A 17,569-nucleotide genomic window follows, 5' to 3' on the forward strand; every position below is an offset into this window, starting at 1 on the left:
ATTTTTGAAAGCCTGTAAAATAATACAGGGAATGGTTAAGATATACTTAAAATAAAAGATAAAATAAAATAATAAATAAATAAATAAACTCCTGTTTAACATGGTTTTGTTTGGGAACAGCGCCCTCATCAGGCCAAGAGTTGGTAATGGAGACAGGGCGGTGTTACCAGTTAACGTACTAAAATGAGAACCTGTACAACCAAATCACATTTCTATTTTATAGCAGGAATCTTTAAACAATATATATACATATGTGTGTGTGTGTGTGTGAGAGAGAGAGAGAGAGAGAGAGAGAGAGAGAGAGAGAGAGAGAGAGAGAGAGAAGATTTAATGATTAATGCATCAGGGCATTTATGCAATATACTCCACTTATACGTTTATTTTTATTTATTTATTTTTTATTTATTTTTATTTTATTTTTTCTGGCCATCCTGTTGCTGAATCCTTTCTGCTTCCTAGTCATCTTAACCTTTGAGTATGTACACACACACACACTATACACACACCCACTCTACCTTCCGCCTTGGTTCGTTCTTATTCATGCGATGACAGATATCCAGATGACTTAGTGTCTACAGATTTCCATCATGAATAAATAAGAGAGAATACACACACAATCTAAATGCATCCTCACTATCAGAAGGAGGGAGATACTTGGTGTCTTGATTCTTTGACACTCACTCACTATCACGCCATGCTTTATATCTGTGCACCTATTCATGCATTAATGTATTCATGTGTTTATATTTGTGCTCAGGAGACTGTGTGTGTGTGTGTGTGTGTGTGTGTGTGTGTGTGTGTGTGTGTGTCTGTGTGTCTGTGTGAACTGATTTTTTTTTTTTTTTTTTTTTTAATGTTTATTTGTTATTTACTTATTCTTGGGTCTGGACAGCATGACCTTTAAATTATGAAGCAGGCCCCATTCTTTCTCAGTGAAAAATAACATCTGTCCTGCAAATGGAGAGCTTGGTGTGTCTGTATAATTTATGGTAAAAGCCTCCAGAGTATGGCATAAAATATGTATATTGAGTCCTAAAACTAAACAAAACAAAACAAAAAAATAATAATAATAAAGCAAGAGACTGGGGCATGAAAGAAATGAAAGAGCTAGAGTGGCTTGAGATAATATTTAGTTAACTCCATGCTCTTTAGTAAAGATGTGTTAATGAGAGTTTGTTCAATAAGGCAAAATGTGTGGCTTTTCTTGCCCACAATATTTATTTTCAGAAGTTTATTATCCACATTTACAGAGACCTGAGGTCACTTGCATAAACAAGACGTAATAACTAGCTTGACTAAGCAGTATTTAACCAAGAGGTGACCAAACTTATTTTTTTGATGCAAATTAGACCAATATTAATTTTTACATAAAGGATTTTAAAAAAATGTAAGACTAACTTTTAAGACTAAGCACTTTATGCAACCTGCCACTGATCTTGACTTCACAACAAAATTCTAATCTCTGCCAAAACTTTTTTTCTTTGCTGTTTGAAGCATTTTATATAATTAAAGGTTTATTGTCAGGGGAAGTCTTTTAAGTTTATATATATATATATATATATATATATATATATATATATATATATATATATATATATATATATATATATATATATATATATATATATATATATATAATTTGAAATATAATTTATGTAATCCTGTAATGGCATAGTAAAAATTTTTAGCATTACATATTCAATGTAATCAATGTTAAAAAAGGAAGATCTGCTTATTTTTTGTAGAAACTGTGATACATTTAGAAAAGTTAGATATAAGTTAGAAACAAGGCTACGTTTCTGTGATATTTTGGGGATATCTAAGCTATACACCAACAGAACAACAGTAACAAGACCCAGAAGTGGGAGACTGAAGGCTGATAAAAAAATCTTGAGATACAACCAGTTAATTATTTTGATATTTCCAGATGTTATACTTTTTTTTTTTTCTCAGTTTTTCAACTGTATTTATTACTGAGTAGATATTCTGATATAGACTCTTCTGACTCACCTGTCATTAAAGCAGTGATCACAAATGATCAGCAAATATGCCATTAAGAAAGTCCAAACACTGTTCTTTTCTGACTTCTTTATTATTATTGTTATTATTATTATTATTATTTTCTGAACGTTTTCTCTTACCATACAAATAATTATTGATACATCCATCAGTTTTGCAGCAGGAAAAGTTTGAAGACACACTAGTCTGGCCAACAGTAACGTATGTGCCATTTGAATTCAGCAGCGCACAAACTGCATCCAATAGGCAAATCTTCTCCACTACTGAAAAATGTAAACCTAATCCAGAGAGATATGAGTTAATATACAAATTTAAGAGGACTGCATTTTAAATATATAGCCTGCTATCATTATATACATTAAGGAAATGTGTATAAAATAAAAAAGAAGATGAAGAAAAGGAAAAGAGGGGGAAAATGTAAACATTAATTAAAGAAAGAAAATTGGATGTCCAAAACTAACCTAAAAAGGTTTCATCAGTTTTTAATGCTGCACAATATTGATTTGCAGTGTCACACACAAAACACAGCAGCATGTGAACTGTCATCAAAAACAAAAATAAATCAGAGAATCATTTAATCAGGAAATACTGTATTCATTAAAACTAAACTTTAAATTACTGAATAATAATTGAACAGACTGTATTCCTGTTACTGTAGCATACCTAAGTGGAGGAACAAAAAGTTGAGAAAAAGTCCTAGGAACAATTTCATACTGAAAGAACTGTGGAGTAGAGTAAATGTCAAATTGAAAAATGTGCCGCCCAAATGCAAAGAAAGAAAGCATGGTTTTAGTGACTGTAGTTAGTGCTGAAGCAGCCATGTCAGGGGGATGCTGTGTGTATTAGGCAAAAGCACTTTTAGACTTCAACGCTGTAGGGCATACATAAATAATTCCTTTGATTATATTATTAATTGTCTTATTTTGCATTACCTGAGTGAATGAGTAAAGAGGTGAGTCCTAATACATAAAGAGAAAATGGCAAAGTTTTACGAAGAAAAAGTATAGTAGCAGCCACAATGAGATAGTAGTCTACAAAATAATAATGAAGTATAGGGTGTGAGCGCTGAAAGCTTATCAAACACAAACTGAAGTTTTTTTACTTATTTACATACGTCATAGTTTCTCTGTGCTGTATGATCTTTCAAATTTACCGCTCTACATGTTTTATGTAAATTACTAATTTACATTAGTACCTAGACTTTGCCGTTGATGATTTCGACTTCCAGTAAACTGAGAATAACTCTCATAAAAAAAATGACAAATACTCTACCATTCAAATGTTTGGGGTCTGTAAGTTTTTTTTATGTGAAATAAGCTTCTTATATTTAATATATATATATATATATATATATATATATATATATATATATATATATATATATATATATATATATATATTATTCTTTTTTTTTCTTGGGCAAAGCAGTAGTACCATTTTAACTAAACATTAGTCTTTATGGTCACATGATCCTTCAGAAATACTTCTAATATGCTTATTTGGCACTCAAGAAACTTAGCTTTTCAAAGGCAATGAAAAACATGGTTGTGCTGCCATTTTGAAACCCTTTTATTCAGGATTATTTGATAAATATATGGTTTAAAATAACAGCATTTATTTAAAATATAAATATTTTGGAAACAACAGACTTAGATTTAATTAGATTCAATGTATATCCGGTTCTAGATATTCTACCACTTTCTAGGACTTGCATGCTACATCTTACCCTTCAAAAACTGTTTTAGGTAGTAAATATTATTTATTATCACACAGAAAAAAAAGCAAAACAAACAAATACAAAATGCATGTTTTTATTAGGTCAATATTTGATCCATGCATACTGTATGCTTGTATATACTCAAAAATATAGAATTGGAAATAAATAGTGATTACATTTCAGGGTAATAATTCACAGCACCTCCTACAAGATACTGTTGCACAGTATACATATATAGGTTTATACTTTGTCCAGCGACTTATTGATTTGTCATTAAACATCTGTTCATAACATCTGGTGAAGTGTTTATTTTAAGCAGGCACAATGTACAGATAATGCAACTACAGTCCAGTCCATTATTATGTGCTGCTTAATTCTGTCTGAAGGGAAACTTGAAAACTCAAACAATTTGCAGGATTAGAAATTGTAGAGAGGTTAATATTGCAGCAGGTTAGAGTATATGGTAAACTTTGACAGTGAATAAATTATAAAGGACAACTCAGGCCTGATTGCTATAATATTTTGTCACTGAAGTTATGAAATATTCCACACCCCCTTTTCCTTGAGCGAAGAGAACAATAAGACAGATAAAACATTTTAAACCATTCAGATGTTATTTTACAAAAAAAAAAAAATATTAAAAGAATATGTCAGCCAAAAATAAACATTTGTTGAAAATATGCTCATCATTAATGTATGTGAATTTGTTTCTTCATCAGAACAGATTTGAAAAAACATTTGCATTACTTCCTCACCAATGGATCTTCTGTAGTGAATGGGTGCCGTCAGAATGAGAACAGCTAATTGAAATTAAAAAAAAAGTAAATGTCCACCATCTAATGTCTTGTGAAGCAAAAAGGTATGAAACAAATCCATCCATCAAGACATTTTAACTTTAAAACATTGCTTCTGGCCAAATACAAGTCCATAATACACAATAATTCCATAATACACAATTCCTCCTGTGAAAAAGTCCATCCCCTGTTGTCCTCTCACATCAGACATATTTGTTTAGAACTCTTTTGCATTGCTGTTGCTTGTGGGCATATTTCTCTCCTGATTCAGACGAAACGTATTCACTGGTTTGAAGTTAAAAACATCTTTATGATAGATGCGTTTATTACAAACACACATCATTGATCAACAGTTAACTGATGCACTGGAGTCATGTGGATTATTTGAACTCTCATTCTGACGGCACCCATTCACTGCGGAAGTGAAGTGAGCAAGTAATGTACAGTGTATTGCTAAATTTCTCTAAATCCGTTCCAATTAAGAAAATACTGATCTACATATTGGATGAGTACATTGACAGCATATTTTCATTTTTGGGTGAACTACTCCTTAAAGTAATTAAATAATTAAAGCAAGCTTCTACTGTAAATCACAATTCAAGTTCTTTCCTTTTTCAGTGCTTGGCTCTTTCTTGGGGTTTAAAGATACTAAGGGAGACATACTGGCATCACAACTGTGTGACTGTAAAACCCCTTTCCCTGTTCCACCTGTAAAGACAAGGAATGGTTCAGTACTGGGCCTGGCCCATAAACCCTCAAATAGGAAGACACATCAGGTTATAATAAGACAGACCTTGGATACATCTCAGGGGAAATATTACAGAAAAGTGCAATCAAAAATAAACATTGTGTGTATCTGATAACTTCTTTAATAACATTCGTAGATTACACTTTGTCGCCTAACAAAAATATAGTCACATTACCTGAAAATAGAAGGCCAAAACATGTAACAGTGTACCATGTCTGTTAAATAGCTACAGTAGCTGTTCTTCAGGACAAATGGGGACCTTCTGGGGACTTTAGGGCAGCCCACACTCCATGGCATCTTTGATTGGCATACCGAAGTACATTACCCATTTCTCGTACAGAGAATCTGCAAATTACTGATAAGTGCTGTCTCTCTATTGTTGACTGCTGGCTTGGTCAACGAGTCAGGTTGAGGCAGTAGAAAGATGAATCTGGCAGAACCAGTTGGACATGAAGACAAGGCCTTTGGGCTCAGAGTGGAGCTGTAGGATCTGTGACCGTGGCTGGATCAGCACGAGCTTTCAGAAGTTCAACAATCTCAGAGTGGGAAGCCTTCATGGCTACTGACAGAGCTGTGTGTGCATCCTATTAGTGATAGAGGGAAAGAAATGAAATGTAAATGATGCTGAAAGGCATAATTTGTGTAGATCCTATTGTGATTGTAAATGGACACATAGACTTTGGTGTGAAAAACGTGTAAGTTTGCCGTTTCTTCTCTTATATGTATACTTATAGTTCTTTGTGACCCTTTACAAACAGACCTTTGACTAATTTTTGGCTCACAGTTCAGCTGAGAACCACTTCAATAAACACCCAGTTTGATTAAATTACGAAAGATGCGTTGTTATAACTTCAGCCTGTTTGGATGAATAACACTTCTGAGAAACTGATAGATAAAAAACTGACATGAAGAGTTAATGGTGCATTCTTTATCAAAAGGAAACAATACTGGGAATTAATTATTAGTATTTAAGAAGTATTAAATAGCATTAAAGTGTGAAATAGTCAAGATTAAGATATTTTTGCAAATTAGGCAAAACACATCTGAATATTGATAATAAAATATACACTGCTGTTCGAAAGTTTGGGGTGAGTAAGATTATTCTTATTTTTATTTTTAGTATTTTATTCAGCAAATTATAATGTTATAAACAATATATATATATATATATATATATATATATATATATATATATATATATATATATATTATTTTTTTTTAAATGCTTCTCTTTTGTACTTTTTATTGATCAAGGAATCATGAAAGAAAAAAAAAAAAATCATGCTTTCCACAAAAATATTAAGTAGCACGACTGTTTTCAACATTGATAATAATAAGAGATGTTTCTTTAGGCCAAATCCGCAAAATAAAAAGATTCCTAAAGTATCCTACTAAAGTCTGTATTAAAAATGCAGTTTTGCAGTCCCAGGAATAAATTACATTTTGAAATATTTTAAAATAGAAAACAGTTATTTTAAATACTAATAATATTTCACTGTATTAATGTTTTTTTTATCAACTAAATTATTAAATGTAGACTTTTTGAGCATAAGAGAAAACTTTCAAAAACTCACCAAACCCAGAACAGTAGTGTATATATTTTATATATAAATATTTTTACTGAAAATATTAAAAATATAAAAATATTATAAAAATATTTTTTCTTAATAATGATACAAGAATGAATTTTTCCTAATAATAATAAAATCCAGACCAGTGAATAGTAAATAACTAGCTAATAAGTAAACAACCATGAAAAAATAAAACTGAAGTAACTACATTTACCACAGAGTGGCAGTGTTGCATTTTCTTAAAATAAAGTAAGGCCTAAACTAATGGCTTGCCAGCTTGATCTGACACTTTACTGAGGCTTTCACAAATGAATGTTTCAGGACCACTGATCTATAATATTATATATATATATATATATATATATATATATATATATATATATATATATATGAGAGAGAGAGATACCATTCAGTATATATATATCTATCTCTATATATATCTCTCTCTCTCTCAATGGTCCGAACTTATTTTATGCATTTCACTTTAAACTGTCAAACACTGTAAAAAGCAACTACACCGTAAAGTATTTCTATCTACTTCAGGTTAAAAACATTGGTTACTATGGCGTTTTTACAATGTACTTTTTTTTAAAAGCATAAACATGAAGAAAAATAGGCCTATCAAATTTCTAGTGAGGATTAAAAATGCTAATGTCTTATTTTTATAAAGAGTATGGGAATTAAGACCTCAAAGTAAAAGTGGTGTTTTTAAATGGCTGGCTCTCATTTGTCAAAGTTAGGTGTCACGGTTATAAGGTTTAATATATCAGTGTCTCTCTCACCTTATCTGTGAGTGATATGTCACACTCTGGTCTGTCCAGTAGTATTCTGACTATTTCAGTATGGCCATGCTCACAGGCACACATCAGAGCAGTGGATCCATCCCGGTCCTGTATGTTCACATCAGCACCGCAGTCCAGAAGAACCTGGACCATCATTGTCCGGCCATGACTAACTGCAAGCATCAGTGCTGTTTGCCCTGACTAGTGGGGAGTAATGAAAAAAAGTCTTATTACTGTAAAATAATCTGCATCGTACCATATAATCAAATAAATGGTGTACTAGATAACAGCTCGCTGCTGCATCAATAAAGAATTTGGGTTGCACTTTATTTTACAGTACGTGTACTTACATGTACTCATAGTGTACTTGTATTGTATTTATCTAAGAAAGTTCTGGTAATACAAGGTAACTATACGGGGTAGGGTTAGGTTTAAGGGGTAGGTTCAGAGTTAGTACCTAGTTATTACATAGTTATTGTAATTACTGTAATAAGTACATTGTATGTACATGAGGAACAGGACTGTAAAATAAAGTGCTACCAGAACTTGTATAACAAATATCAGTAGGCCTACATGAGTAACAAAGTTATGTTTTTTTGCAGTACAAAATACTGCAAAAGTACCTGGCTGGCTCGAGCATTGATTTTGCCCATTCTCAGTAGCTGCTGAGCCACCTCCATGTCCTCAGGACTCTCTGCCGCAGTAAGAGCTGCCAACATTATAGCAGTGTAGCCGGCCTTGTTCTGGTGATCCACCTCACACAGTCCTGGTGAATATAAAATTAAAGAGAATTGGTATATCCAACGGTTTGAAGTGAAAGAGAATAAGAAACAGAAGTCGAGATTTAAACACCACCTGTTTCCTTTCTGTAAAAATAATAATAATAATAATATACCAATGTGTGTATTTCAAACATATTTGATTGGTAAAATAAATGTAAATTCAAATAAGAGCATCTTCTGTGTCTGGAATGGATGTATTCTTGAGTCTATAAGGTAATAATAATATATTATTATTACCTTATATAAATATAAATATATTACCTTATATAAATATATACCATATAGTCCGGACTATAAGTAACTTTTTTTCATAGTTTGGCTGGTCCTGCGACTTATAGTCAGGTGCGACTTATTTATCAAAATTAATTTGACATGAACCGAGAAAAATGAACCAAGAGAAAACATTACTCTCTACAGCCGCGAGAGGGAGCTCTAAGCTGCTGAGTGCTCCTGTTGTCTACCCCTGAGCAGCATAGAGCGCCCTCTCGCGGCTGTAGATGGTAATGTTTTTTCCTGGTTCTTGGTTCTTAATAAATGCGACTTATAGTCCCGGGTGACTTATATATGTTTTTGTCCTCGTCATGATGTATTTTTGGACTGATGCGACTTATACTCAGGTGCGACTTATAGTCCGAAAAATAAAGATTACCTTGAAAATGGTTTGAAATGGGTTTTGCTAAAAGAACATTTTGGGTTTGTCTATACTACTAGGTACTTATACTATATTGACTGGGTTAAATAGAATTGCATTACTAAAAAGAGGCTAAAATAAAATTTTCACAGACTAAAACTAGACTAAATGTCATCAGTTTTCATTGACTAAAACTAGATGAAAATAGTCATGGATAATTCTGACTAAAATAAGACTAAAATGCTCAGACTTTTAGTTGACTGAAACTTGAGTAGAATAAAAAGAGTAGCCTAGGAACGTGACTAAAACTAAAATGACAGCTTAACACAAAAATGTAAATTTAAAAAGGCCGCCAAAAACAACACTACGTGCAGCTCTCTAGATTTTGACAACTGTCTATCAATAAACCCATATTGCCTGACCCCTACTTTAAATAATAATGAAAATTGTCATGAAAACTACTGATATTTCTCAGGTTTATCTTGTCTCAGCTATGAACATGCAGGACTCTCACCTGTGTCTAGTAACAGCTTTACCACACAGAAGTTGGAGTGGGACACACTGTAGTGCAGGGCCATGTTTCCATTACCATCAGCCAGGTTTACTATATAGCGCAGCAGGGTGGGTGTGTGGTAGCCCACCTCCCTCAGGTACAGCGTGACTGTCTCTGCCTGAGATTCCTTCTGACTGGACACGCGGAACCACTCCTGATATAACACCATCAGAACCTGCCTCTGAGATTCAAAAGAGATAGCTCACTAAAGAAGACAGGTTATAAAGTTAGATCTATATTGAGTTGTATTTGTTGTCATGCTGCATAGAAAGGACAAAAAAAACATTTCCTTCTATGTTGATGGTATATGTTGAAGGTAATCAGTCAAATTCAGTGAATCAACATTAACTGCTTACCATGTCTTTATTTGGGGCGGCAACCTCAGCCATGCGATCCTTCAGGAAATGACAAGCAGCCATGAAGTTCTTATCAACTAACTCACTGCAACAACACAGATTTAGCTGTAATTTAAATCACATGAATGCATTAAACTCATTAATAATAAGACAGGACATAGTGTCTTCTGTGCAATTGTTCCAGTCTAAGCCAGAAACTTTCAAACTGTTTACAAAAATAGACATAAGATATTAAATCATGCATCAGTCTTCCATGTGCATCCGCATTATATAAAATCATTGTCAAATACAGTTTGGCTGCATACCTAAGCCTCAAAAGAAAATCTGTATTTGATACATATGAATGTTGGTAACATTAATTGAGAAAGACTCATAATGCACTGGCCTCTCAAGCAAATTGTTACCAATACTTAATTCGCATAAACATCTTGAACATTTGAATGAGACAAACATCTTCATGTAATTCTAGCACATGCGGATTTTGGAAAAGTTCTGTCGCCTGAGGACTATGAATTATAATTTTACATTCTTCTGTGTATGTGTTTTTAGACGCTTTCTGTCCACATAGATTGCCTCTTACACTTTTTTGATACTAGTTGTAGAAGAATATCAAATAGGGGTGCTCCGATCATGATCGGCCGTTAATGCGCATCTCGTCAGTAAAGCCGGTTTTCTAATCAGCGGTTAATTCCATCAGGTGCGTGATTTCACATAGAGCAGCTGTTACTACACAGAGCCGTTGTTAACTGAGAAGATGGGCCAATAAACGCTGAAAATTAACGTGATTTGCGCATCTTCTCTATTAACAACGGCTCTGTGTAGTAACAGCTGCTCTATGTGAAATCAGGCACCTGATGGAATTAACCGCTGATTAGAAAACCGGCTTTACTGACGAGATGCGCATAACGATCGGCCGATCGTGATCGGAGCACCCCTAATATCAAATATGGTTTATTAACATTAACTTAGAACTAATGCATGATATAAAAATGTATATGTATCTTTGTATTTGGCATATGAAAAATCAGAATATGTGGGGGAAATTTCCATAGTCCCGGGTTTCCCATATGGCCAAGTAGCTTTAAATGGTTCAGCCTTTTGTTGTTAAGCAGTGCTTTAAGTGGACCAGAAACTGGGCATATTAAACTTGTCACTCAGTATTTGTACTTTCCTGCCAGACACGATGGGCAGAACAAAAGGCAGGATTGTGTCTGATTCATAACAGAGGCTCCTGCTTTGGGAAACATGCATGAAGGTTCACTGCACACTTTTATGTATTAAGCCAGCTCATATAATGAACTAATGAGCTTTTCACACCAAGCTGAAAAGGTAAAGGGGACCAGCACAAAATAAAACTCCTGTGGATCTTCCTTAAATACTCTTTGAAGTTACTTGACTTTAACACATATATAACTCCCATCAATCGACCACTTAAGCCATAGTGTCTTAGAAACAAAAGTGTTATCTTTTAGCAATAAGAATGTCAAGTCACTTCAGTCTCCTCTTTTCACCCTGGCCCTCCATCTCACCTGGCAGGCTGCTCCTCCTGGGGTCTCGTGGTGGACCGTGCAGCATCAGGCTCTTTAGGGCCCTCTGCCACCTCTGCCTGAACCCCATCACTTTGCTCCCCAGTAGCAGCAGCCTCGTCCTGGGCCGTTTCACTCTCCTCTCCCTGCTCCACCTCAGGCTCCGAGCTATCCACCTCCTCAACCTCGTCCTGATCCTCCTCCCCAGTGGAGTCCTCACTGGAGGTGGTCTCATAGCTGGACACACAGACAAATTGTGTCAAGAGGGTTATTTTGATAGTACTCCATTTTGCATTAGCAAACTTTTATATGTGTTTAGTTACGACTAATATTACCTGACCATATGTGTCTCAAAATCGAATTATGAGATAACAAGCATCAAAGTTTGATTTCAACCATTAATTTCATAATGGTTTCAAATTTTGACATGACCTTACTCAGTCAATATTAAATATATAAAGGTTATATTTTCACAGGAAGTTCTACATCTTAACGAAGAAGGATTTTATGTAGAAAACGGTAAATCTCAAAAAGACTTTAGCTGGGTTTTCACAGGCAGGGTCACATATGTGCTTCAAAATATATGATCACTGCTAATAATGTTGATGTTATGTTTATATTAATAAGATAAAAGGGTATTTTAAACAATATTCTACACAGTCCTGTACTGCTAAAGCCAAAATGAAGACCTCTGTGGGGTCCAAGGGGTTCTTATGTTTGGTGAACCTGTCTGAAGAATGCCACTCTTCATGGTTGTTTTCAGATAGGCAAGAGGAATGGCATCCCCATAATTCCTCTGGGACATGGGTGAATGGAGGCCTACGGGTGACTACACATTTTTTAGGGTGTTGAGTATAAGTGCTTCTTTTGACTACTTCAGATCAGAGACAAGGAGGCTATGCATTAGTTGTGTATTATGCTCTTCTGCTATCGTCTTAGTAATCAAGATTTTCAAATGTGATTAGTCTAATAGCTTATTATACGGCTTATAAATAAGAGAATTGGACAGATAATGAATATGCTGGATAGCCAAAGGGGGTGATTCAGCGTTTTGATACTGCTATTTGTGCTTGGCTGACTGTGACAGCACTAAATAACAGAATTAAATTATATTATGGTGGTTTAGGTCAAAACGGTGTGCAAATTCTGAAATCACCAGCTGTCATCGAACAACAGCAGTGCAGGGCCTTTCTCAAGGTAATCACAGTCTATCAGACTATCAAACCAACTCTGCCAACACCCCCACGCAGTCTTTTCAAACAATATTTCAAAACAGCAGTATAAATAAAAGGTCATACATGTATGTCACTTGATATTATTCATGATATAGATATTCCAGCATGGATTGGCATTCTGATAAGATAAGGTCCTAACTTGTGTTCTGTTTTGCATATTAATTATCATTCCTTATATACTGTATATACACACACACAAATATGTAACATCTGAAGAAAAACTTTGTAAACAAATCATTCACCCCACACGGTGACACAGCAAGAGCGGGGGACAGAATGAGGACTTTGTTCTTCGTGTCATCTCACTAGGCCTCACTCATCATGCAACAACTCTCACAGAAAACAATGCCGATACCTTATGGCCCATTTCTAAAAGAGCACTGTTATAAAGGATGAAACTGATTAAGGGATACAAAGAGGCAGGCCGGACATCTGATGTCATGGATGTTGATGAAATAGACTCATCCTTCAACACTTTACATGAAAACACCTGCAAATGTGATTCTGGGGCAACTAATGTAAGGCATAATGTTCATTTAGGTCCCCCATTAGACTTTTAGGAGTGTCTTAAATTATTTTTAATCACTTAAAACATTATTTAATAACTTCTACATAGATGGCACGTAATTTTATGAAAAGCATTACCATCCATATAAACTATTTGCTATAAAAATAAATATATAAAGTTAACACATACCCTCCATTTACGCCAACAAACTTCAAGTTCTTCTTCGCTCCACCATTGCCCTGCTTGTCAGGACGGTCATTCTTCTTCATGATAGATTTGAGGCCTTATATGTGGGAGATAAAAAGTAAAATGTAAGCCAAGTCTGCATTGGTTCATCATCCTTAGCACTGACTTAACTCACACAGTCCATTCTGTCCATCCAGAAAAAAAAAGAAGTCTAGGAAATATTACTTTTGAATGTCTTTATCAAAAGCAATATGAACAACAAAATGCTTAAATGTACGCTTGCTGTGCTCAACAGAGTGGGTAAGTCAGATGCACTCATTCATAATGTAGCACACCAAACTGTCAAAACAACTGTTACAGTCACAGAGGTACTTATATTTTAAAAGAAACAAAAAAAGAGACCACTATTGTTACCTACCACAATCTCATCAGTCATGTGATCGTAAAAGAGAAAGAACAGTACAGAGCATTTACAGAGATTTGTTCCCTAGTGTTTGTCTGAAACTGTTGCAGAGAACAGAGGTGTGTAACAACCAAAGGAGCCAGCGGATGCAATTACAACAAAACACAACACATCAATCAACAGAGTTTGAAAAGCTTGGGGATTATGAAAAAAGCTCAAAATATCCCATGACACTGTATAAATTACCCTGCACACAACGAGATCAAAATTAGCCTGGAAACTTTACATTTTAGTGACCGTAATTTAGTAAAGTAATCAATGAAATTGCAGAAGAACATAATTAGAAAAAAAAAAAAAAAACATGATTAACTGTGGTTACACAAATAACAATGGATGCCATTATTTATGAGACCGCATCATTTTGCAAGAACAGTAATGTGAGCCAGATGCTTTTAAACCATCAACGCACATCTCCTAAATGATCTTGGCATACGGAAAGCAACTTCAATATGAATGCCTAATGCCACTGGGTCTCTGCATTGCAACAGACGGGTTTCTGTGTCACACATGCATACATAATCAGACAAAAATATGCATATTTGAACGTATTATTTCAAGTTGAATTTAACATTTGTTTCAGCTCTTTAGATTGTCATCTCTAGCTCCCAAAACCTTCCCTTCAAACTCAGTAAGGCCTGTTTCACACAGCTTGTAAGCAGTGTGTATTCAGATGTATGGGTCAACTTCCTATGTAGAATATAATAAACTAAAATGTTTGCTAGTTGTTAATAGACAACATCATGTCAATAGTTTTTGAAGGTAAAAATCTGTAAGTAAAGTGTATTTACTGTGTAGTAAATGCATTTTTTGTATGATTGGACAGACACTGAAACATACAATATTAATAAACTGACAGTTTCTAGAATGTAAACCTTTTTACACTCGAATATATATATATATATATATATATATATATATATATATATATATATATATATATATATATATATATATATATATATATATTTTTTTTTTTTTTTTTTATTGTAACATGGTTGATGCCTAAATACCATAGCTTAGCTTACAAGCTGCACATGCAAGCTCTGTGAAACAGACCTAATACAGTACAAGAAATATCTAATACACAAGAATTATCTAAACATCTAAGTCAAAGAGACAATCACATCAGTCATCATTGTCTATTTAATGAGCTTACTAAGAAGGCACATGACTATGAAATGAGACCTCATCTTACCTGATTGTCGTGCAGCCCCTCCTTTCTGAACAGGTGAGTAAAAGGCAGACAGGGCACTAAGGGACCCTCTCAAATGGCTTTGAATTGAGCTTATTTTGGAAGAATGAGGTTTCTGAGAGCTCTCTCCTTTTGCGTCTTGGCCACCACTTCCCAGACTGGCCCACTGCTCATTAAGAAGGCCCTGTATACGATTAACAACCTGACCGATTGCAGCAGGAGAAGTTGTGGCTTCGGATGCCCTTTGAGACTGAAGGTGGGGTTCCTGTCCTTGTGTTTCTATTGGTTCTAGCTGTGATTGCAAACCTGAACTTCTTTCTTCTTTTGCTTTGTCTGTTTCTGTGCTTTCAGCAACTGGACTCTCCTGAGGTTCAGTCTCTAGGACTGTGGGCTTAGTGACTTCCTTTTCAATTCCCATAGTCTCAACCATGGCACTTTCTACCATGACATATTCTTCAGTGTCACTCTCTATAACAACAATTTCACTGACTTTGGTATCTATAATCTGACTTGACACAATATCTTTGATATCACTCTCTTGTTCTTTGTCTTTTACAGAATCTGTCTTCTCTAACATTTCAGAGATTTCCTGATAACTGTTACCTTCTTTATCCTGGACTACAGTCTCCAATGCCTGGTCACACATGACAATCTCTACCCCTACAATTTTGTCTGCTGTAGTGACTTGTGCTAATACTTCAATGTCTCGAGCTTCCACTATATATGTCTGAGTGCTCGAGCATTTAGAGTCTGTTTCTTTGGGACCCTCAGCTGGTTGAGGTTCTGTTGAGATTCCTTTCTCCTGGACACTTTTGCTGTCTGTACTGACCGATGCATCACATGTGACAACTGGTTCAGATAGCAGCTCTGGCTCGATAGGACCTTGAAGTTTCTGCTCTTTCACTTGATCAATCAGTTCCTGTATTCTCTCATCCTTTTGCCTATTCTCATCCATCTGCTCTCTCAGTAAGGCATTTGTCCTTTCCAGTTCACAACTGGCCTTGCTTAGACTCTCTTCCAAATTTTTCAGTTTTGCTTCCAGCTCAAGGTTAGTGAGAAGATTCTGTTCAGAAGGTTGGGCTGTTGTATTTTCTTTAGTTGCAATTATACTCTGTCCCTCAACAGTCACATTATCTTCTTGAGTGGATGTAAATATAGATGTAGCAACTGATTCCTCTGATTTTGAAATCCCTTGTAGCTGTGTTGACTCTTTTTCTTCTAATAATGTCTCTGATGATCTATCCTGCTTTTCTGCTTGCTCTGAAATACTCTTTGATACTTCTTCTTGAAGTGTAGACTCCTGCAATAATCCCTCTGCTTCATCTGGATCAGTTGGAGTTTCTGCTTTCTCTATGAGTATTACTGGAACAGACACTGGAGCTGGTACTTGTTCCTTCTCTGACTCTGTATCAGTCACTGGTTTATTGGTTTCTACAATATCCTGCACCACAAGATTTTGATCCCCTGACTGTTGTTCTGTGTTTTCGTTGGACTGTACTACTTGAACAATTTCCTGATCAGCTGCAGTATCCTTGTAAATGAAAGGAGCTTCTTTCTTTTCACTTACAACTGGAAGAACTGGCGCATCGGTTTGAGGAACCGCACTCTTATGCTTGGACTTGTGTTCTCGAATTCTTTGAAGCATTTCCTCTCTCTCTGTTCTAAGAGAGCATATTTGAGACCTCAACTCAGGAATGGTCCTGACTTGCTCTTCTAACTCACGCACCCTTTTCAGCGCAGCTGTGATTTGTTGATGCAAGCTGGCCCTCTCCTGGGGAACACTGCCTCTCCTGTCAACTCCATCCATTGGTTGAAAAAGCCTCTCAGCTGAGCTGTTCTGTGATTGGGAACTCTGCTCATCAGTTGAATCTGATCCTTTCCTACGTGGGACATTAATGGGCATGCTGGAGGCTCTTAACAGGTGAGGCCTAACATTGAGGCTCACGGGCTGTTCATTCTCAGATGAGGTCTGTTCTCGAGACTGCGCAGCTGCCTTTGGTGAGGGGAGGTAACTACTCCCAGGCATCTTTGATTGGCTGGCATGGGAGCTTCCACTGGTGCTACTGCTTCCACTAGTGGCATCACTGGCTCGGAACTCAAAAAGCTGCTGGACTTCAGTAACACGTGACTTAGGTTTGGACCCTAAAGTGGAAGTATTGGCCCATGTGTCTTTGGCTAGAGGTCGAGCGCCATGCCCAGGAAGGCTGAAGTTACGTGGCAGGGTGCTATACTTTGGGCCCCTGTTCTTACGCTGGATGTACACCCTCTTGATTGTGTTCCCTTTCTCTATGTCATCTACAAACTTGAGGAAGTCCAGATCCAAGTGAAACCCATAGGGGGTCTCTACAGAATATGGCAGCTGTTTACGCTGTACTCCACTATCTGTGGCCTTGGAAAGAAAGCCATTTGCTGAAAAACAAGTTACATATTAATCATTTTGCTTTCTGTCATAGTAATTCCAATTCAAGCAGCCACTGAATTATTGAGCATATGGAGCATAATTAGT

At 35.6% G+C, this 17,569-nt stretch overlaps 1 protein-coding gene across 4 annotated transcripts in view; it reads right to left on the minus strand.

Moving 5' to 3' along the window:
- Positions 1-3,814: 3,814 nt before the first annotated feature.
- LOC113050553 (KN motif and ankyrin repeat domain-containing protein 4-like) overlaps positions 3,815-17,569 on the minus strand; it is a 46,531-nt gene continuing 32,776 nt past the window's right edge. For 3 of the 4 annotated variants that reach the window (XM_026213600.1, XM_026213601.1, XM_026213602.1), the window contains 8 exons: positions 15,067-17,472; positions 13,412-13,505; positions 11,483-11,716; positions 9,954-10,038; positions 9,559-9,778; positions 8,255-8,397; positions 7,632-7,832; positions 5,643-5,862 (listed from right to left, as the gene is read on the minus strand). In XM_026213600.1, coding sequence (XP_026069385.1) covers positions 5,749-5,862; positions 7,632-7,832; positions 8,255-8,397; positions 9,559-9,778; positions 9,954-10,038; positions 11,483-11,716; positions 13,412-13,505; positions 15,067-17,472 — 3,497 coding nt within the window. In that variant the 3' untranslated portion in view covers positions 5,643-5,748. Of the gene's footprint in view, positions 5,863-7,631; positions 7,833-8,254; positions 8,398-9,558; positions 9,779-9,953; positions 10,039-11,482; positions 11,717-13,411; positions 13,506-15,066; positions 17,473-17,569 lie in introns of all 4 variants that reach the window. The other variant, XM_026213599.1, reaches the window with a different exon arrangement.

Source organism: Carassius auratus, chromosome 31 (assembly GCF_003368295.1).
Source record: "Carassius auratus strain Wakin chromosome 31, ASM336829v1, whole genome shotgun sequence".
Classification (NCBI taxonomy): Eukaryota; Metazoa; Chordata; class Actinopteri; order Cypriniformes; family Cyprinidae; genus Carassius; species Carassius auratus.